The 18,967-nt window shown below is 38.4% G+C and overlaps 1 protein-coding gene across 1 annotated transcript; it reads left to right on the top strand.

Annotated features, from left to right (window-relative positions):
* Positions 1–6,937: 6,937 nt before the first annotated feature.
* Positions 6,938–9,883, top strand: LOC116247084 (protein JINGUBANG-like). The gene is made up of 2 exons (XM_031619037.2): positions 6,938–8,274; positions 9,126–9,883. Exon 1 carries the CDS (start codon positions 7,001–7,003, stop codon positions 8,267–8,269), a length of 1,269 nt encoding a protein of 422 aa, XP_031474897.1. The 5' UTR covers positions 6,938–7,000; the 3' UTR covers positions 8,270–8,274; positions 9,126–9,883.
* Positions 9,884–18,967: the final 9,084 nt, after the last annotated feature.

Here is an 18,967-nt window from a genome sequence, read left to right as displayed (position 1 = left end):
ATGCAGCATTGAACAGGTGTTGCTTTTACCCATTTTTTAGCTCAACTCAGCCAATAATGGCAACTTCTTTTTTATGCTCAAATTCTCATGTTAGGCTAGTGGTCTTTCTGCCTGCCGCCTAAGACCTCCAAAGCTATTAGATTCCATATCTAATCATATATATAATTTGATTGTTTAGTAGGTTAGTTTGTTCCATAGGGGGTTTATATTTTGAAAATGTAGAATCAGTTAGAGTGAATGTATGAAAGACAACTTTTCTTTTCTTTCTCATCATAGAAAAGCATTACATCATCGTCTACGGCCAATCTCGCGATTGATCCTTTCCATGGAAAAATTAAAAGGGTAGTGAAAAAAGTCGGATCTACAAGAACATTATATTCTTAGAACATTTGTTCTATATGAGTACATTATAAGAAACACCATGATGATGTTCCAAATTAACTATATGATGTGACCAAGGCTTGTTAATTAATTCAAGAATCAGATGTGAGACATATTCGCACTATAGTTCTCGCAATAAAAAAATATATGAAGCGCAGTAAAGGGAAACTGTGGAGCAGCAAAAGTAGAAAAATGCACCTCAATCATTAACGTAAACTTCTACTTTTCTGGACAGCCGGGAGCGGTGGCGGAAAACCCGCTTCAAACCAATGCTCGCCGCTGAATCTAAGGTTTGTCCTTGGTGATTTCAAGTCAATGTTGCATCGGCTTTGATTCAAGAATGCCATGAGTGTGCTCTCAAATTATTCCGAAGAATATCTTATAGTTTTTTTTTTATATTTTTAATTAACTTTGTGTATTTATTCATTTATTTTTATTTTTTTTACATTTTGATCGATTCGTAACTGATTTGCAGCTTAGTGAAAATTCTTGGGGGGGTTCAAAGAGTCTTTGCCATCTCCTCCCAACGGTTAGCGCATTGGATATGGCTAAAGTTGGTAAGCAGCTAGTATCTGTTTTGAGTACTTGGACAATCAATTTGCCGCCCATTATACTACCACTCCTCAAGATTACATCAAATAAAATTATTTGATGTGATTAATTTAATTTAATTTTTTAAATTTAAAAGTAAAAAACAACACCAAATTAGTTAATAAAATTATGGGCAAGCGCTCGCACACCGGACAGATAAACTAAGTCTCAACTAAGCTCACTGCTTATTTGATGCGTTGTCCAAGTCACATCACAAGCAACATATGTATCCATTGGCTCACTGCAATGCATTCAGCAACCTACATTCATGTACATGTGAGCAGCGAAAGAAGGAAGTTGGAAGTGACTTAAAGGGGCAGCTATTTCTCTACATTATTGAGGGCCGTTCATTGTCTGTGCTGCGCTATATCTAGGGATACTCCCATTCGCCTATCATATCATATCATGTTTCCTTCTATACAGTGGTGGAACTAGAAATTTCCAACACTTCTATACAGTGGTGGCCCTTATATAAGTGGACATGGTTTGCAGTTGACAATGAATGGTTCTGGGGGGGCAATTGCCCACATGCACCTAACTCCTCCACTACTGATTTGTTTGTCTGGAAGTTGAAACGTTCAGAGCTATTCGAGTGATTCACTTGTCCACCATGCATGACTTTCAATGGCGCGTTACGCAACAGAGTCAGTAACAATCTCATCTTCTTCCTCACTCAAGCTGGACTGACAACCAGCAGTAGCAGTGAGAATGCTTTGATATATTTGATTGCTTATATAAGTGCCTCTAACAGAATCAAAGATATTGAATTAGTGCCCCCTCCAACGAAAAATTTCTGAGTCCGTTAGTATCAAGTTAGCACGAGGGCAAATGCGACACCGCCCCAATACTGATGATCATATATCTCTGTTTCCCGTTCCTTTTCCTTTTTCTTTTCCCCGCAAGGGAATGTGTTCATCTTCCTTACAACATATATTTTGTTACAGATTTTCACTGATGCGATTCGAGACTGCGTCACAGATGGTTGAACACAACTCACATTCCCTTCCCCGCATCAGAGGAAGTGTTTTGCTCATTGGGGTCTTTATTTGATGCTGATTTTACTGAGCAAGCAATAAGCTAATCTCACCATTCGAGTGAAGGTAGAAGCCTCCCCTTTTTCTCGAGACGCCTGTAAACTAGTGTGTGCAATTGCCCACACAGCCCACAAAAGTTACTTTATTTTTATATTATTGACAATTTGGTACGGCTCTGTTTTTTATTTATTTCTCTATGAGTGCCCTTTAAAGATTAAAAGTTAAACCTTAGTGCCTCTTAGCCACAAATTTCTGGCTCGACCAAGAAGACAAAACCATGATATTCTGTCATCCCCTCGTTGTATTGCATGCCAGATTGGCCTGAGCCCCCTAATAATAAATGTATATATCTTACTTCTTTTTCCAACATACAAAAGTATTTTTTGAAATCTAGCGACTAATACTGCGAGGCAAGCTTGTGGCCTTCATTGAGTTGCAGTTTTTAACAGCAGCGTGACATTATCGTGGATAATAAAAGCGTGTTTCCTTTGGATTCTTTGTCCCCCAAAAGAGAGAAAAAGGGGAACAGAGAAAGGCCTAACACTAAAGCGATCATGTGCTGTACATAACTTTTGGTTCACGCTCAAAATAGGGAAAGGTTGCGCTTCTTTGTCCAAATAATGGTTCCATATGTGGAAGTATTTGTTCGTCAATTTTCAGTAAACTAAATCCTTTTTAGGTTCATCTTCTAATGCATTTTTTGCTACACTATGTTGAATGATATGCTCCATGTCAAACTTGTTCTGAGACACTTTTTCCCGCGATACAAACATGTTGGTCTTGGCTCAAATTTGAATTTCATTTAGTCTGGATCTACTTAGATCGGACCTACAAGGATTTAGAACCGAATGTGGTTTTTCTAGAACTGGATCTTTTGAGAGATTATAAGTCTCTCCATCCTCTATTGAAAAAGAAAGCCCACAAACACATTCATACAAAAGAATTCTCTTAGCTTAAAACTTTAGCTTTTTACTCTGCTAAAGACTATTTAAGCGAAGAGAAGAGCTCGAAAGGCATTTCCAAATTATTCATTTCAGTCACTCATGTTCAATCCATACCATGTCTTTCTTTCAAACACCATAATGTCATCGTAGATCTTCTTTCTATATCTAACAACTAAATGGTTTGTATGATTTTCAAGAACATGGTGTTTTAGAAAAATGTATCATCCTAAGAACATATATTTCAATAAGAATATAGTTTTCTTTTCAAAGGCCTTTGAAGAATATAAAAAAGAATGAAGCATTTCATGGAGTTTAAAGATGAATGTCATAAGTGGGTCTGGGCTGCGACTCCACTACGAGATGGTGGGCTCGCTAGGGCGTTAAGCCCACTTCCCCGGAGGGCCCCAAGTATTATTAGTTGCGTCCCGGTTTTTTCCTTCTCACTTCTCTAGTCTAGTCAAGGGAAGAAAAGGCAAAACGTGTAAAAAAAAATGCAACCTCGTTTAAAGAGTTAGAAAGATGTCTAATTTATTTTTAATTAAAAAAAATCTCGGTTAACCTTTTTTTCGCATGCTTTATTAAAAGTCCTCCCGACATCTTAGAATTTAATTGTTAAATCTGAATCGGTAACCTGGAGAAAAAAAAACCGAAATATAGAGATTGCTTTGTCAACTTCTACATTTTTTAATAATTTTGTAAACTTTAAAAAGGTACTTGTGAAATAGATCAAATCAAATGACTTTCTCTATCATTCTTACCTTCCCTTATGTCTATCATCTTTAGGATTTTATAAAACTTGTCTCAAAACCTATTACGGTTCAAAGTCTCTCTCATATATATATATATATATATATATATATATATATATATATATATATATATATATAAAATATACAAGTTTGCAGAATAGTTGTTTTTTATTACCTTGTTATAGGCCTTTAGGTAGGGTTGGAAACAATGTGGATTTGGTGACATTTGAACCATGGTTGAAATCTGATCTCGTCGAAAATGCCAAAACATTTTCAAAATTGATTTTTGAAATGAGTCTTGCTAGGATGTTAATGGATTGGATTTGGATCGGATATATTCTTAATCATATTCATTTTTTCGAATATTCATATATTCGAATTCGAGTAAAGAAAAGTCATATCTGAATCTGAATCCAATCCGATTTTGCAATTCGAATTCGCTTAGAATCCGATTTTTGAATTTATATCTCAATTTTGCCAATTTTTAAAATTTAATAGTGATCGAATATTTATGTATATCTGAATCTGAATCCAATCGAATATTTATGTATATCCGAATCTAAATCCAATCGAATGCCATTTATTAAAAAAACGAATATGATCAGATATTAATTTTTTTTTTCATATCCAATTTTTTCGGATCAGTTTAGTCGGATATTCTATTCAAATTGGATAAATTGACATCCCTACTTGCTATTTGGTTCTTAGAAAAGTAATATGAGATCAAATCTCATGTACACCACCTTTTGCACACAAGGGTTAGAGATGATAGAGGCCCAAAGGGTTCGGGGCACTGGTTGGGTAGGCAGTCGGTCACTTGGTTTGAGGAGCAAACTCTTGTCAAACATGTGATGACATTTGAATGGAGAGAACCGTGGCCTTAGGGTTTTATGCTACCGGGTGAGCGACAAAGTATCTCGACTTGGGTTCAATTTTCACCTCTAAAAAAAAAAAAAAAAAAACAGGAAAAAAACAATTGAGTCCCACATCTAGAATTTTATTTCCATTTTTTTAGTGTCAAACAAAAGAAAGTATTTGATGAAGTCAGAGATGCGGCAACAATGCGGGCCAGAAGTTACAGGAGTCAGATCCACAAATTCCTTGGTGGTCCAAAAGAAGAACCGGTCAGACATTCATCCGGACCCGTGAATGCGACCCGTTTCCAATATGCCAAAATCCAAAGCCCAACAGGACTGGAGCCCTCCGCGCGGTAGGGCGGAACGGGTCCATAACCATGCTGGGTCCTGAATCTGGATCTCAACTGGGTCCGCTTTTCATGCATATCGCCGTACGGGTGGATATTGACCCGAATGAAATACAAACCTACATGATCTAAACGAATTGGATCCATAAGAATCCTTGGATGAAAGTGCTATCTAGAATCACGGACTCACGATGCAGATCCGACCCACATTTACTTTTAATACAACAACGACGGTCCAGCACGCCTAACGACTAGACCCGGACGACCACGACAGGGTTCGTATTTTCCAAGGCTAAGCCTTGAAGGCGGAAAAGTTGGTCAAAAGTGCAGATCCATTTCTATCTGTTGAACGTCCCACTCGAACCAAATTCTTTCCATCAAAATTTCATGGGGAAGGAAGAATTTTAGTCGTCACTCAAGTGAGAGTCAAATCTTTCTGGATGGAGAGAAATGAAAGGAAAGAGACAGGTGAAAGGAAAAGAAAAGAAGTGATTATAAAAATTGCTTCATTAAAAAGAAATGAAAATGATAGAATTTATATTAGTTTACAATAATAAATATAACATTCAATTATAGGGGTATACAAGAAACACAATGAACAGCGGTAACCCACTGTCCAACGGTAGCGAGGGTGTCTCCGGCGATGGTCAGTATGGTCTGAATGGATAAAATTATCATTCAAGTCTCCAGCAACGGCGGGAAGGGAGAGAGAGAGACAGACCCCGCACCCATCGGAGTCTTGAACACGGTGAAGAGGGAGAGAAAGAGCTACGTAAGATCAAGGGTATACATGGTAGAATGAGATAGACTTTTCCTTTCTTTTCGAACTCCTTCAATTTTGGAAGGATTGAATTTAAATTATAGCATCGTTTTCATTCCCTTCTTTTGCAACCAAACACATTTTTTACTTTCCTTTCATTTCCTTTTTCTTTAATTAATCAACCAATCAAAAGATTGATTCTTCAATCATTCCATTTCCCTCCATCCAAACAGAGCGTAAAATCGATCCCTAACTGTCTTAATGTCAGGTGGTAAAATCTCCATGTGCTTCAACTTGTACATAAAACATACCCCTCTACAGTAAAAGAACTGGAACATAACCCTGCACGAGATTAACCAAAGATGCGCCGCGCCGCATAATGCTCACCAAGTTCACCATTTTGAGCTATGACATGCAACCCCAAAATTGACATTCCAATTTCCAAACCCATCTTTATGCAAATGCAACTCAAAAACTTGCCAAATGTCAAAAACGGTTTGTGCGGTCCACTTGTACAACAACCAATGGCCGAGCAGGAAATGAACACTACTTCGATGTTATTAATTGAAAATTTGTTACCTATATATTTAATGCCCGATAGACAAAAAATTTTAATCCCCATTTGAACACAACTACAACAATTTGTAGAATATAAGAAAAAGAGAAATTTCTTTATCAGGACTTTGTTACCACCTTATCTATATCTATATGAAAACATGAAACCCACATGCCAATCACATCTCACCTCATTTACGTCACCCCCTTTGAATTTGCAAGGAAAAACCTGGCTCTCTCACTTTAGTCGGATTGACATCCGCAGCTTTCAAAAAATCTCAACTCCCTTTTCTTCTAGCAATTTTTTTCTAAAAAATATTGTGTTTGAAGTTGTTGCAGTAAACTGATTATCTCTCTTTTAGTAAAATCATAAAAACGATCTTAGATAAAAATGATCTTAGATAAAAATGACCTTAGATCGGCCTCAGATCTCATATTCGTAGCTACCAAACACACTATTGATGATCTTTTTAAATCAAAATGTTTCTATTTTTTGCAGTTTCCATCTTCTCACGGTAATATGTCAATTTCAATCGACAGTAATGCATTTTAACGAACTAAATTTACAAGAAAAATCTCCCTCATTCAAGTAGGAGACTTGGATCTGATTACTACAGATCTGGGCCCAAATCCAAGCACCCGCTGGTTCTGGATCCATTTTTCTTTGTCTTCGCCGCGTATAAAATACCTGGCGCGTTTACTTTATACGAGTCCTTCCAACCTGCTCCCCCCTTACTTGGCGGCTTCTCACTCTCTCTTCCCCTTCCCACTGCCACGTCTCCATGGCGGTGCTCCGCTGCCTCCGTTGCTCCCCACCGTCCAGCGACGCCGTATCTGTGGCCGGGTCCCGGCCGGGAATTTTAGATTTTCCGACGAGTTCACTTCCTTCTGACGATAACTCGGCCGGTACCCCTCGCTCCGACGGCGGAAGCTTCGTTCTCTCGTCCCAGTCCAGCATACCTTCCGTCCGCTCCCTCCAAAGGCCGTCACCCGACTGCCTCGCCGGCTTTGAAATGTCTTCCGCTTCTTCCACAAGGATTCCTTGTGGCGCTGTTCACTCTCTCGCCGTATCTGCGTCCTCACTTCTCGCCGGCACCGCCTCCGCTGCGCTCTTTCGCTTTCAGAATCCCGGCGACTTGACGGAACCGGAGTTGCTGACGTCCTCCTCCGACGAAGGAGCGGTGAAGTGCATCGCGGTCGCCGCGGCGACGATCTTCACCGCACATCAGGACGGCAAGATTCGGGTCTGGGAGCTGACGGGCCGCCTCCGGCGAGTCGCCTCCCTTCCGACCGCGTCGGATCGGGCATTCCGGTTCCTCCTCCCGCGCAACCACGTCCCGCTGCGGCGCCACCGCAGCAGCCTGTGGATCGACCACGTCGACGCCGTCTCCGCCCTCGCCGCCCGAAACGGCTTCCTCTACTCCGTGTCCTGGGATCGAACCCTAAAAATTTGGCGCCTGTCGGACTTCCGCTGCATCGAATCGGTACGAGCACACGACGATGCGGTGAACGCCCTCGCCGTCTCGGACGACGGCACGGTCTACACAGGCTCGGCCGACACGCGCATCAGGGTCTGGGCGAGGTCCGACGGACAGAAGAAGCACTCGCTTGTTGCGACCCTTGAGGGGCACCGCTCGGCGGTGAACGCGCTGGCGCTGAGCTCAGACGACTCGATCCTCTACTCCGGCGCGTGCGACCGGTCCATCCTGGTGTGGGAGAGGGAGGAGAGCGCGCAGCACATGTTGGTTGCCGGCGCTCTCCGCGGTCACACGCGGGCCGTGCTCTGCCTGGCGGTCGCCTCGGGGTTCTTAGTCAGCGGCTCGGCCGATCGGACGGTCAGGGTTTGGCGGAGGGGCATTGACAATCAATACAGCTCCGTCGCGGTGCTCGAAGGGCACGAGCGGCCAGTCAAGTCATTGGCAGTGTCCGCGCCCAAGCCCGCCTCCGGGTCCGTCCTGATCTACAGCGGGAGCCTAGACGGCGAGGTCAAAGCCTGGTGGGTCCGAGGTCCAAGTCTCGAGGACACTGACAGCCCCAAATCAGGCGCTTAATTGAGGTAATCCTGCTTCTTCTAAGAAGAATGACGGTCGCTTTTTATTTTTATTAATTAAAAAAAACAAACATTTCTTTAATTTGTTTTTATTGCAAAGATTTAATGAAAAAGTGGTTTTCCTTAATTGAGGAACTCGTTGGTTTTTTTTTTTTTCTTTTCTTTACTAAAGCATATGCTCGGCATAAAATTAGTTCAATTAGAACAACTTTTCCAAAGTTTTAGCATAAAGCCATCCTATTTTTTATCAATTCAAAGCAAATTTGGATGCAAAAAGCGTTCAAGCTATCGATCACGCAACGCATGAAGAACGGAACAATCGAAGTGCCGGACAGAAGAAAAACTTTTGGAACTGAAGAATACTATTCTGCCCATTAGAAATTTCGTTTAGCAGACTTTTCCACGAGGAATTTTTGCTCGCAAAAGTAGCAGTCTTTAAAATAGTTTTTGCTAAAAGATCTAGCTTTTTCCTATAATGGAGCTTGCACCTAGAAGCCGTATTTAGGCTGCCTTCCAGATATTATTCTTGCCTGCGACATATAATTGTCACCTTTTAAAACTTTTGAAGTGGAGGCTTCTTTAGTGGGAAAAAAAATTAGAAAAAAATAAACTTGTCTAAATTCTACGTATTATTTCGCAGGAATCCTTTTTTTGTTACGAATAATCCCTGTGACAGCCGGAAATCAAGAAAAATGTGGCTGAATCATTCTGTTATCTCATCTGAATTATGAACTTACTGTTCCATAACTATATGGTTAAATTCAAGCTCTGTTTATAATCATTTGCAAAATGCTCTTGAGTGGGAACTTATTTTAATTGGAAAAAGAAATTAACCGGCCGGCTTTTCTGTTACACAGATCAGAAAGGAGCGGTACGGACGTCTCCCGAACCAGAGCGCCGACGATAAGGAATTAGTTGAATGTGTAACTATTTGTGGTTGATGACCAACAAAAGAGTACTGTTCTGGAATCAGCAAAGGCGGCCATTTCCATGGAGTTGGTGGTGGTGGTGCCGTGGTGGCATTGGCGAACCTCCTGGGTCGGGAGTGTGGACCGCGAAGGACTTCACTGCTGCTCCCTGAAAGTTCAGACAACTGAGCTTTCCTTTTCTTGCTTTAAAGTATGGAACCAAGATTGTGATTGGATCTAATGCGCTTGTGATCAGCGTTTCGAATGGCACTTGACGCCTATCTGCTTGAATTGCGTGACAAGGGAGACTCGAAAGCAATTTATCCTGGAGAAGGTGTCATTTTCTCTTCCGACAAATACTATTCAGTGCGGATCAAGATCGAATTACAAAAGCAATGGTTTTGGGAGATGGCAGTGTCTATTCCAACAGTTTCTGATCTTCTTTTGGTGGGGTTTTGTGAGCATTTTGGGCGGTGTTGATTGGAGAAAGATTGATTTTTACTCTTGTATAGTCTTTCTTGAACTGTGTTTTTTATCCTTTCTGATTTTTGTTGGCTTTTCAGGGTGGCCAGCAGAATCATGCGTCTATTGCTTGTTTTCTCGTGGTGAATGATTGTCACCAAGTCATCGATCGACCATGTAGAATATGAGAACTCGAAAAGGAAAATGAAAAGCCATGGGAACTTCATGACCTGGGCAAACCTTTGAAGGAGGCAGTAAGTCCTTCACTCTATATAAGTCTCTAACGTAGTAAACAGTTTATGGACGTCCTCTGCGTCTTGTTCCTCAAATGTCGAGTACCAACGCAAAAAGAGCCTCGAGCCAAGAAAAACAGTTTTAACTTTGAGGTAATTACCAATTCCAAACATTAGTGACGATAATAATTAGGAAATGCAAGTGAATAAGTTGATTCAAACTAAGCTCCGATAAGTAGGTGAGCAACCCGAAGAAAAAGCTCGTGTTTATGGGATGTGCTTATAAGAATGATGCAAGCAAAACCAAATGCCCAGATTATATATATATATATATATAGGCACTAAATTCTTCTTGTTTGGTTTTCATTTGTCAGGTTGAATAATTGCTTTTGTTCATCGGCTTGATAACAAGATAAAACCTCCAAGAATGCTGCAAAATATACAGTTTGCTTCCATGAAAGGAGACAAGCAGATAGCCGGTTAAAAGCTATATGCTAGACTTGATTTTAAACAACGCGTTCTATAACTTATGCTTTATAAATCGAAAACAAATATTTTATGCTCTTATACGCAGACGGTTCTTGCTTCTTCTTTCAATTGTGATAATGAGTACGAGCTGGCGAAAGAGGACCTTGCAATTACCGAACTTAATATAAGTATATATATATATTGCTTCGGAAGTTAACGAGATGCATTTATTTCCTTAATTAATGTGTATGTTCAATTTGTTAAGCTAGGAAATAGAGGAAAATAACCAGGTGATCTACTATATTTTATTATTTTTGCAAAGAAAAAGTTCTAATTTTCCCGTTATCTAGAAAATTTATGCATTTTTATAGTAATGAATGATCCAATTTACTTTTTCAACTAAACATGGTTAGCACAATCTTCGTGTCTGACTGTCAATGTTGATGGTTTAGGACCAAGCCTCACTCTGACCATCAGAGCCCAAACTAAACTAATTATGGTAGGCACAAGTATAGTTATAAACTCTTCCAGTGAGAATTGAACTCTTAACCATGAGTAGACTTATATTTTGGATGATTATGATTTTGTTGATCCAAAGCACTGCAGTTAAGCAAAATGAAAGAGGAAGGATATATTAAAAGGAGTTGAATTGAATCTTCAAGTTGATGAAATAACTAAACAAGGTAGCAAATAGCAAAGAGCAGAAGATAGCAAGGATAATGGGTCTAGATCCAATCGCATGGATCTACCAAACTTAGATATAAATGAAGGGTCTAAACAATAGTAAATTAGTAACAATTAAATGGATGATCTGATATCAGATTAGGCCTGAAACTTAAAAACAGCATATCGACCTGTATACCTATGTATTATGTATATGTTTGTGTGTATAACAACGCGTATCATATAAAGTAGATTAGGAAGACACATGTCATGCACCGATTTGAAACTTTGAACTTGATCGAGATCCGGATCATGATTGAGGCCATTGTTGTCATATCATGAACTACACTACGTTAGGGTTTAGACACGGGACCTAGGTTGCGGACCCAAGTTCCCAGATAAGGCGGGCCTGGGTCTGCTCTGACTCATTGAGGTCACTTTCCGAATGGCCAGATTGTCGGTCACTGCAACTCAATCATGTGGCCAACTTCTTTACTACAAGTCATTCAAACTATTGTTTCTTTGTTATTGGAATTAGAGAAAACTTCTTAAACGTCACTCAACTTTTCAATACTATAGCTGCGCGCAGATTTGCTAATAAAATTTTTCACAAAAAAAAATATACAAACTGGTCCAAATTATATGTGGCTTAACTTTGGAGGAAGTGACATGGAGATACAAATTAGATCTGATCACAAGCCTAACTTCACGTACAGTTTGCATCATCTTTTATGTTATAACTTGCCTCTTAGATATGGAATTATGTGAGAGAAAGTATGTCGATAGTCAATTAATGAACTGAACCCACTTGTTGCTATGGGTTGTCCATAGTCAGAGAAAGGTCCACCTACAAATTAGCTAGGTTAGGTTACTGCACAGTGGGCCAATTAAACTCATTGAATAGCCATAAATGAAGTCCACCTATATTGAAGGGCATGCAACTGTTTGCATGTAATGCGGAATGACCCCACTATAAAACCTTGTCTGTGATTCAGTGATCAAGATATTTTTATTGAAATGTTGTAAAAAAAATGAATATTTAGGAGGATTGAAGAGGATTTGATCTCACTTTTTTTTTTTTTGAAGCAAGAGCAGAAGTCTGTCTCGAATTCTTAGGGTTTAGGGCTACGTTGGTGCTTGGTGTGAACCTCTATAATTAATTTAGTATCTTAACTAATGAAGACCTTTTTTTCTATAGTACTTCATTAGCACATAAATAAAGTGCCCACATGAATTGAACTGACAACTGAGATTCTATCGGTGCTGGCATACTAACCTCGTTATGTACGCACAAAATTTTGTGCACTAGCATGGTTAATTTAATGATGAAAATGCTCTTATTTAAATTAAAAAAAAAAGAAACTTTTTGTAAAGGCAAAAGACAAAAGCAAAAAAAATGCTCAAAAGAACATTTCTTTTTCAACAATTTTAAAAATGTCCCCTGCATTTGCATGTTGTGTGCACCGAGTATACCACTCTCATTGAGACAATTTGGGAAAAAAAATATCAAATTTATGAATTTGACTGTAAAAAATTGAACTTGCCTTTGTACGATTGTCGTGGATCTTTGGTTGCTGGTTGCACAAATTTGTTTGGTTATCCTTCTTTACCAACTTGTCTTATTGTTTTATTTTACCAACTGCTTCAGTACATTACCAGTTCTTGACTTTCGATCGCGTCTTTATCGGCCACAAGACTTCATGCTTACATCTTTTCAATACTACTTTCTTTTTTTTATTCTTAGAGGAATGACTTCATTCTCTTGGGACAATTCCAAACTTGCTTACCAAACTCGCTGTTCCCCTGCCAACCACTTGGGAAAGGGAAAGACGACTCGATATTAGACTTTTGTATTCTTAAATTAAAAAAAAAAAATTACATATAAATTTTAAAAAATTTCATTTATCCTATATAAATTTTTGAAAAATGATATTTCAGCTTTTATCAAAATTTAAAAACTTTAATTTAGTCTTACTCGTAAAAATTTTTTGGCTCCGCCCCTGAAAGTCGGCTGCGGAAGAATAGTCACCATTCACTTGGTCTGCCATGACTATAATAATTAAAGTTTTAGTGTCAGTGACCAAGCTAGAAATTCGAGTGAAACCGATAAATAAGCTTAGAAAGCCAGTTTAGCGGGCCAACCATAAATCTAAATGAAAATGAAACACAAGTTAGCAAGCCGAGTTTAGAAGGCTTACCTTTGTTTTCCCTTGAACTCATGAAAACTGCACTCGGGTCGAAAGACTTTGTCACTAATTGCCCTACTTATCCGCTGTAGCCCTTATCAAACCTGTGAATTTGAGCCATCCAAACCGGACCACGAAGTCGGAAAAGATCACACATTCTTGATTAAACCAAGGACCTACAACTAGGCAAGTAAATAAATCAGGTAACGCTGATTACCAATCTGATTTAATTTGAATCTGTTTAGTCACACTTGTTAAAGAAATTTGGATTCAATCACCAACTAGATCCGAATTAAAGGTGCTCAATCTCATATCCAAGATTTGAATTCGAGTTTAACATCCGAAGATTGGCACCAAATAAAGATGCCAACCTCATCAACCCCCTTTCTTCTTCCAGTGGACATGTTGGATCATCCTCCTTTCTTTTTTTTCATTTCTTGCGAAAGCAACGATCCTTTTTTTATTGGCATAAATCGATGGTTGGCAGGCAAGTGGGCATTTATAAAATGCTTTGAAGCTTCTTTGAATGCATTTATTTTGATTCCCTTAACTTGTACTCTACTTGGAGCTAACACTTTCATCCTTCAAATTCAACTCCTCGTGTCCTGATGTGGAGAAAGATCAACCTACCTTGTAGTACTGATGGTAATAATAGTCCAAGAAAAATTTGTCACGTCTTGGAATCAACTTTTTTGTTGTTTCTGGGATCTCTCATCCTAACCATCTCGTCCTTAATCCTGAGGCGGAGCCGCCAATTTTTGGCGGAGGACACTTGAGTCACCGACCCAGTTTGGTGTGGGCACCACATATACTTGGATGTAGATCCAGCTTCTCTCTCTCTCTCTCTCTCTCTCTCTCTCTCTATATATATATATATATATATATATATATATATATATATATATATATATATATATATATATATATATATATATATATATATACCCACCGCTTTCTTTGCTTAGCTGCTTTCAGGATCCTACATCACATCAAAGTTTTTCTTTTTTTACAATCCACCTTAAAAATGATTTGGTGAGAAATAAGTTAGTCAATATACTTTAATAATGTTGTTTAATCATAAAAAATGAGCAGCTTTTATAATATCAAAAGTTTGATAATAGAAAGATCAATTTTTTTTATAAAACTAATCTTAATTCAAACATGATTTATATTAAATGAGTAGTTATAAACATATTTCGAGGTTCAAATTTTGTTTAGTAATCAAAAAATGAATGTCTCTAGTAGCATCAAAATTTTGATAGTAGTAATTTGAATTCAAACATGATTTACATTGAATTACTGTATAGGAACCCGTTAGGATGTTCATATTTTGTTTACAATACCTTTTTGACACAAAATCAAGAGGTTTTGTTCTTCAACGTACCATATTCACAACTTCATAAGTCGGGAAAGCTTAGTCATTCATTTTTAGGCACTAAGCTCTGCATGAAAAGAACAAATACATTACAGATTTGTAGAAAAGCATAGAGACTTAGCCTGCAAAATGTGATCAAAATTCCCGGGAAGAGCGGCGGACTGGACTTGGGCAGGGTAGGTGGGTACAGGTGACAAGGCTAACAACTTATTATCCTCATGGGATAATAAGTCTCACCTAATTCATCCCTATCTTTATGGGTAGTTTGACAGGGACAAAGGGGGTTGGTGACCTCACAATTAGCATTGGATTGTGCGCCACCAAGATTTCGCTAGCTTCTTTCTCCTACTGATCACTTTCTCTGCTGGAACTCAGCTGGCAGACCAGCTACTTTAAGGAGAAACAAAGAGAAAAGTGCTAGAATCCGCACGATGACACGACGGGTTAACATTATGTGGAGAATATGGTGCTATTGAAAGACAGCACTTCGTGGCGAAGTTCTTCCCTCAATCAAAGAGTGAGATTGATCATATGGAGCAACCATGCAGAGCGGAGATTACAGTACTGATGATGATCGGCCATGAATGGAAAGGTTAGTCTAAGAGGGCAGAGAAGGGGTGTCCTCGGCTTCCTGCTACTGTAGTCAATAATATTTTGTTACATATTCCCATTCCCATTGGATGCCATATGATTCCTTGGTTGCTGAGAATCTGCCAGCAATTCCACCAACTTTGCTAGACTATTTCAAGGTTAGTTAGGAAAACGGGAAGGCCAAGAAAATTCGGAGAGCAGCAAGAAGCTTATATAAAGGGCATCAAGAATATGGCTGATGATTACGATGCAAACGCATCAACTTGAGGAATTATCTTGGAGAAGAAAAAGTCGAGATCATTGTTCCTAACTTCTGAAGATAATTTATATCAGCAAGACAAACTCTAGACGCATGGATAATAAGCAATCACCACAAAGTTCCTGATTCCAAAGATGATTCTGTATCCATGTTGGATCTTATAAAATATGAAGATCAAACCAAGTAGCTGATCCCTGTGTAAGGACAAGTACTGAGACCTTATAATGGACCTACAGGTTTTCTTTTTTTAGGAATCCCTTAGTTTGATTCAGTGTATTTTTGCCTCTGTACTTATGTAAATCTTCTGAATAAACAAAAGGTTTTTTTCTTAAGCGGCTGAAAGGCTCTCTATTCTCCCTGCCCCGGAGGTGTTGAGCTGCATCGGAACTTGGGAAGCGTGATCCTGCCATTTACAGTCTAATAGAATAGCACCCAATGATGAATGAACCTCTTGGGGTGAATAAATGAAAGGGTTAGGATGGGCCACCATGGGAACTGGATTGGCTCTTATGAACCAATTTCTGAACTAGAAAACAAGAATCAAAAAGTCAATCCAATAATTTATCAAGTGGGATTTGACTCTTGCATTCAGTGGTAGAGTTAATTGTCCTACTGTCTTCACTCTTAGCCACCCATGTGCAAAGAAAGGATGTCCCTCATCAAGTGAATAAGTTACACACAAACCATGTGCAAATGAATGTCTCTCATACGCACAAACCATGTGCAAATGAATGTAACAGTTTTTCATTTTCTCAATCATATGAATATCATAGTGATGTTCTCAAAAGGCTGCACATGCTTTATGAGTGTGGACTTTTTGAAAACTTTGCTTCCTAAAGCTGCATTCCTACCACCATGAGGTAAAGAAAAGCTGCTTTAATTTGACCTCATTGAATGGTGCCAACTTCACAAGCAGTACAAGCAAACAGAAAAGAAATTAATCATATCCACAGTGAACTAGAACCAGTTCAAACACTTAATATTTTTTTTTTTCAGTTGATTGAGTGTGATGTAAGTTGGGCAAATGGGTTGTGGGCAGCTCCAAGAAGCCACCTTTTGATGAGCCAATGAGATTTTAAATGTTGCTATTTGTGGGGATATTGGTTGTACGTTCATTCTCTTTTATTAAATTCTTGCACCCATCACTGGCTACACATTGCCTGCCTTTGGTTGGTAATGCACTTATCATCCTACCAACAAGAAATTTTTTTGTGTTTTGACAAATAGAGATGCTCATCATGGGTTTTGGACTCACAATATCCAGGTGCCGTTCACAAGTTGCTTTTGTGTTCAAATCAACATATAGCATGCATCAGTAATTAGTGCACAATCTTTTTTGTCCTTTTCTCTTTCTTGTTTGATCAGAAAGCAATGTGGGTGAGTGAAAGCTGCTGCCAATAGAAAACCCTACCCTCCAATGTCACACCCTCCACCCCCCACCCCCTCTTTTCCCTGTGACTGTGCAAGGCTTGGATGTGCAAGGTTAGGGATGTCAATATATCCAATTTGAATCGGATATTTGATCGTACCGATTCGAAAAAAAATCGGATATGAGAAAAAAATAATATCTGATTAAGAAATCTGATTGAATTTGGATTTAAGAAAGTACATCCGATCAAATTCAGATTCAGATTTGGATATATATAAATATCTGATCGGATTCATATATAGATTTGGATCGGATTTAGTTTTAAACAAATATCTTATATCTAATGCTCTTAAACTTTGAAAATTGGCAAAAATTTGGTTCAAAATTTGGATTCGGATTCAGATATGAATATGAAAATCAGATTTGGATTGGATTTAGATTGTGAAATCAGATTTCAGACTTGGATATGACTTTTCTTTATTCGTATTTGAATCCAAATTCGAATCCGAACATGTGAATATCCAAAAAAACATATATGATTAAGGGTATATCTAATTTGAATCTAATCTGTTGACAGCCCAATGGAAGGTACACCATCAACTTGGTAGTGCACCACCTTACATGGCACATGAACATAGAACCTACAGCAATCACATAAAAAATACACACTTTTACCGCACCTCTGTCCGACCACCTATGTTATGTCCCTTGAAACTTAATAGGCAAACTTGTTTATCAAACTTACAATTGAGACTCTTGAACTTGTATAATTTGAAGTTTTTTATTCCAAATTCTTTAACCAGATTGATAATGGAGTATGAAAGTTTTTGACAGTTGGAAATCAAGTTTTCATTGAGTGACATTTAGGGTTTCAGGTTGGTCTGATATTTGCTCAATGGTACACGAGAGGTGAACCAGGGCTGCTTGAGAACTTAGGTAGTTTTAGTGGTAGCACTCACAGGAATCGAGCTGAAGGTGCATCATTTGTGTCATCCTCAGGCTGACCAGCCATACTATGCCTCCTGGGCAAGTTGGATCTTTACTCTATCAACACTACTTAGACATGATTTACCATAGAAGGTTTGGCTCTCAAATCTAGATCCAGTTTGCATCATGTTGTAGGGTACTGAATCTAAATGTGATTAGTTTAGGAAATGATATATATGCTAAAAACGGGACAAAGATATATAGGCACTTCTAAATAGAATCGAATATTTCCCACAACAGTCCCCAACAGCATCTGTATTCTGCACCATTAAAAAAATCAGTTTAATTAAGAAAGACGATTTAAAAATTATGACAGACGAATAATTTGTGAATCAACCAAAAACATTATATATATATATATATATATATATATATGTGTGTGTATATATGTGTGTGTGTGTGTGTGTGTGTGTGTGTGTGTGTGCAAAAAATCGATTCAATTGGCTGATTCTTATTGTTAAGCTTTATAAATTGACTTTACTTTTTCTCTTTGAAGGTTTGAATTTGAATACAAGCATAAAGGTTCATCAAGGGTCTTGGAAGAGAAAGAGAAAGCTTTATCACCCAGCTTGACTACACAAGCTTTGCCTTCCTTCAAATTTTACCTCGGGAGATATCATTTCTACAAAAAAATATCCACATACATGCTCCCCTCCCATCCAAAAGCTTAATAATATAAATTATTTTTAGACATAAAAATAAATTTTATAAGCCAAAAAAAGAGTGCGATTTGTTGATCTTCTAAATCTTTGTAAAATCTGATGTACAAGAAGAACATTATACCTCTCATGTTGATTAATAGGTTCTTCAGCGTCAAGATGCATTCATTTAAATAACTTCCAATGCAAAAGTGCCGGGAAATTAGCTCCCTGCTATTTATTGCAAACAAACGCTATGTACAAAAGAATGACAGCCAAGCATGATACAAAAGGGATGCAGAGCGTCGGCAGTGATAAAAAACCAGATGACTAAATACAGTCACTCGGGCCAAAAACAGAAATCATATGTGATTTTAATTTTCAAATTTCCAAAATTTCCTCCATCTTTTCATTGCATCCTCTCTCTCTCTCTCTCTCTCTCTCTCTCTCTCTCTCTCTCTATATATATATATATATATATATATATATATATATATATATATATATATATATAACCACCAATTATTTGCTTATCGATTGCAATACCTCCATGATAGTAA

This window comes from Nymphaea colorata, chromosome 2 (assembly GCF_008831285.2).
Source record: "Nymphaea colorata isolate Beijing-Zhang1983 chromosome 2, ASM883128v2, whole genome shotgun sequence".
Lineage (NCBI taxonomy): Eukaryota > Viridiplantae > Streptophyta > Magnoliopsida > Nymphaeales > Nymphaeaceae > Nymphaea > Nymphaea colorata.
The sequence above is the reverse complement of the archived record's forward strand: the minus strand, read 5'-3'. Positions and strand labels throughout refer to the sequence as shown.

Excerpts from the sequence above, each read along its gene's own strand:
- LOC116247084 (XM_031619037.2), top strand. The coding sequence starts at position 7,001 with ATGGCGGTGCTCCGCTGCCTCCGTTGCTCCCCACCGTCCAGCGACGCC.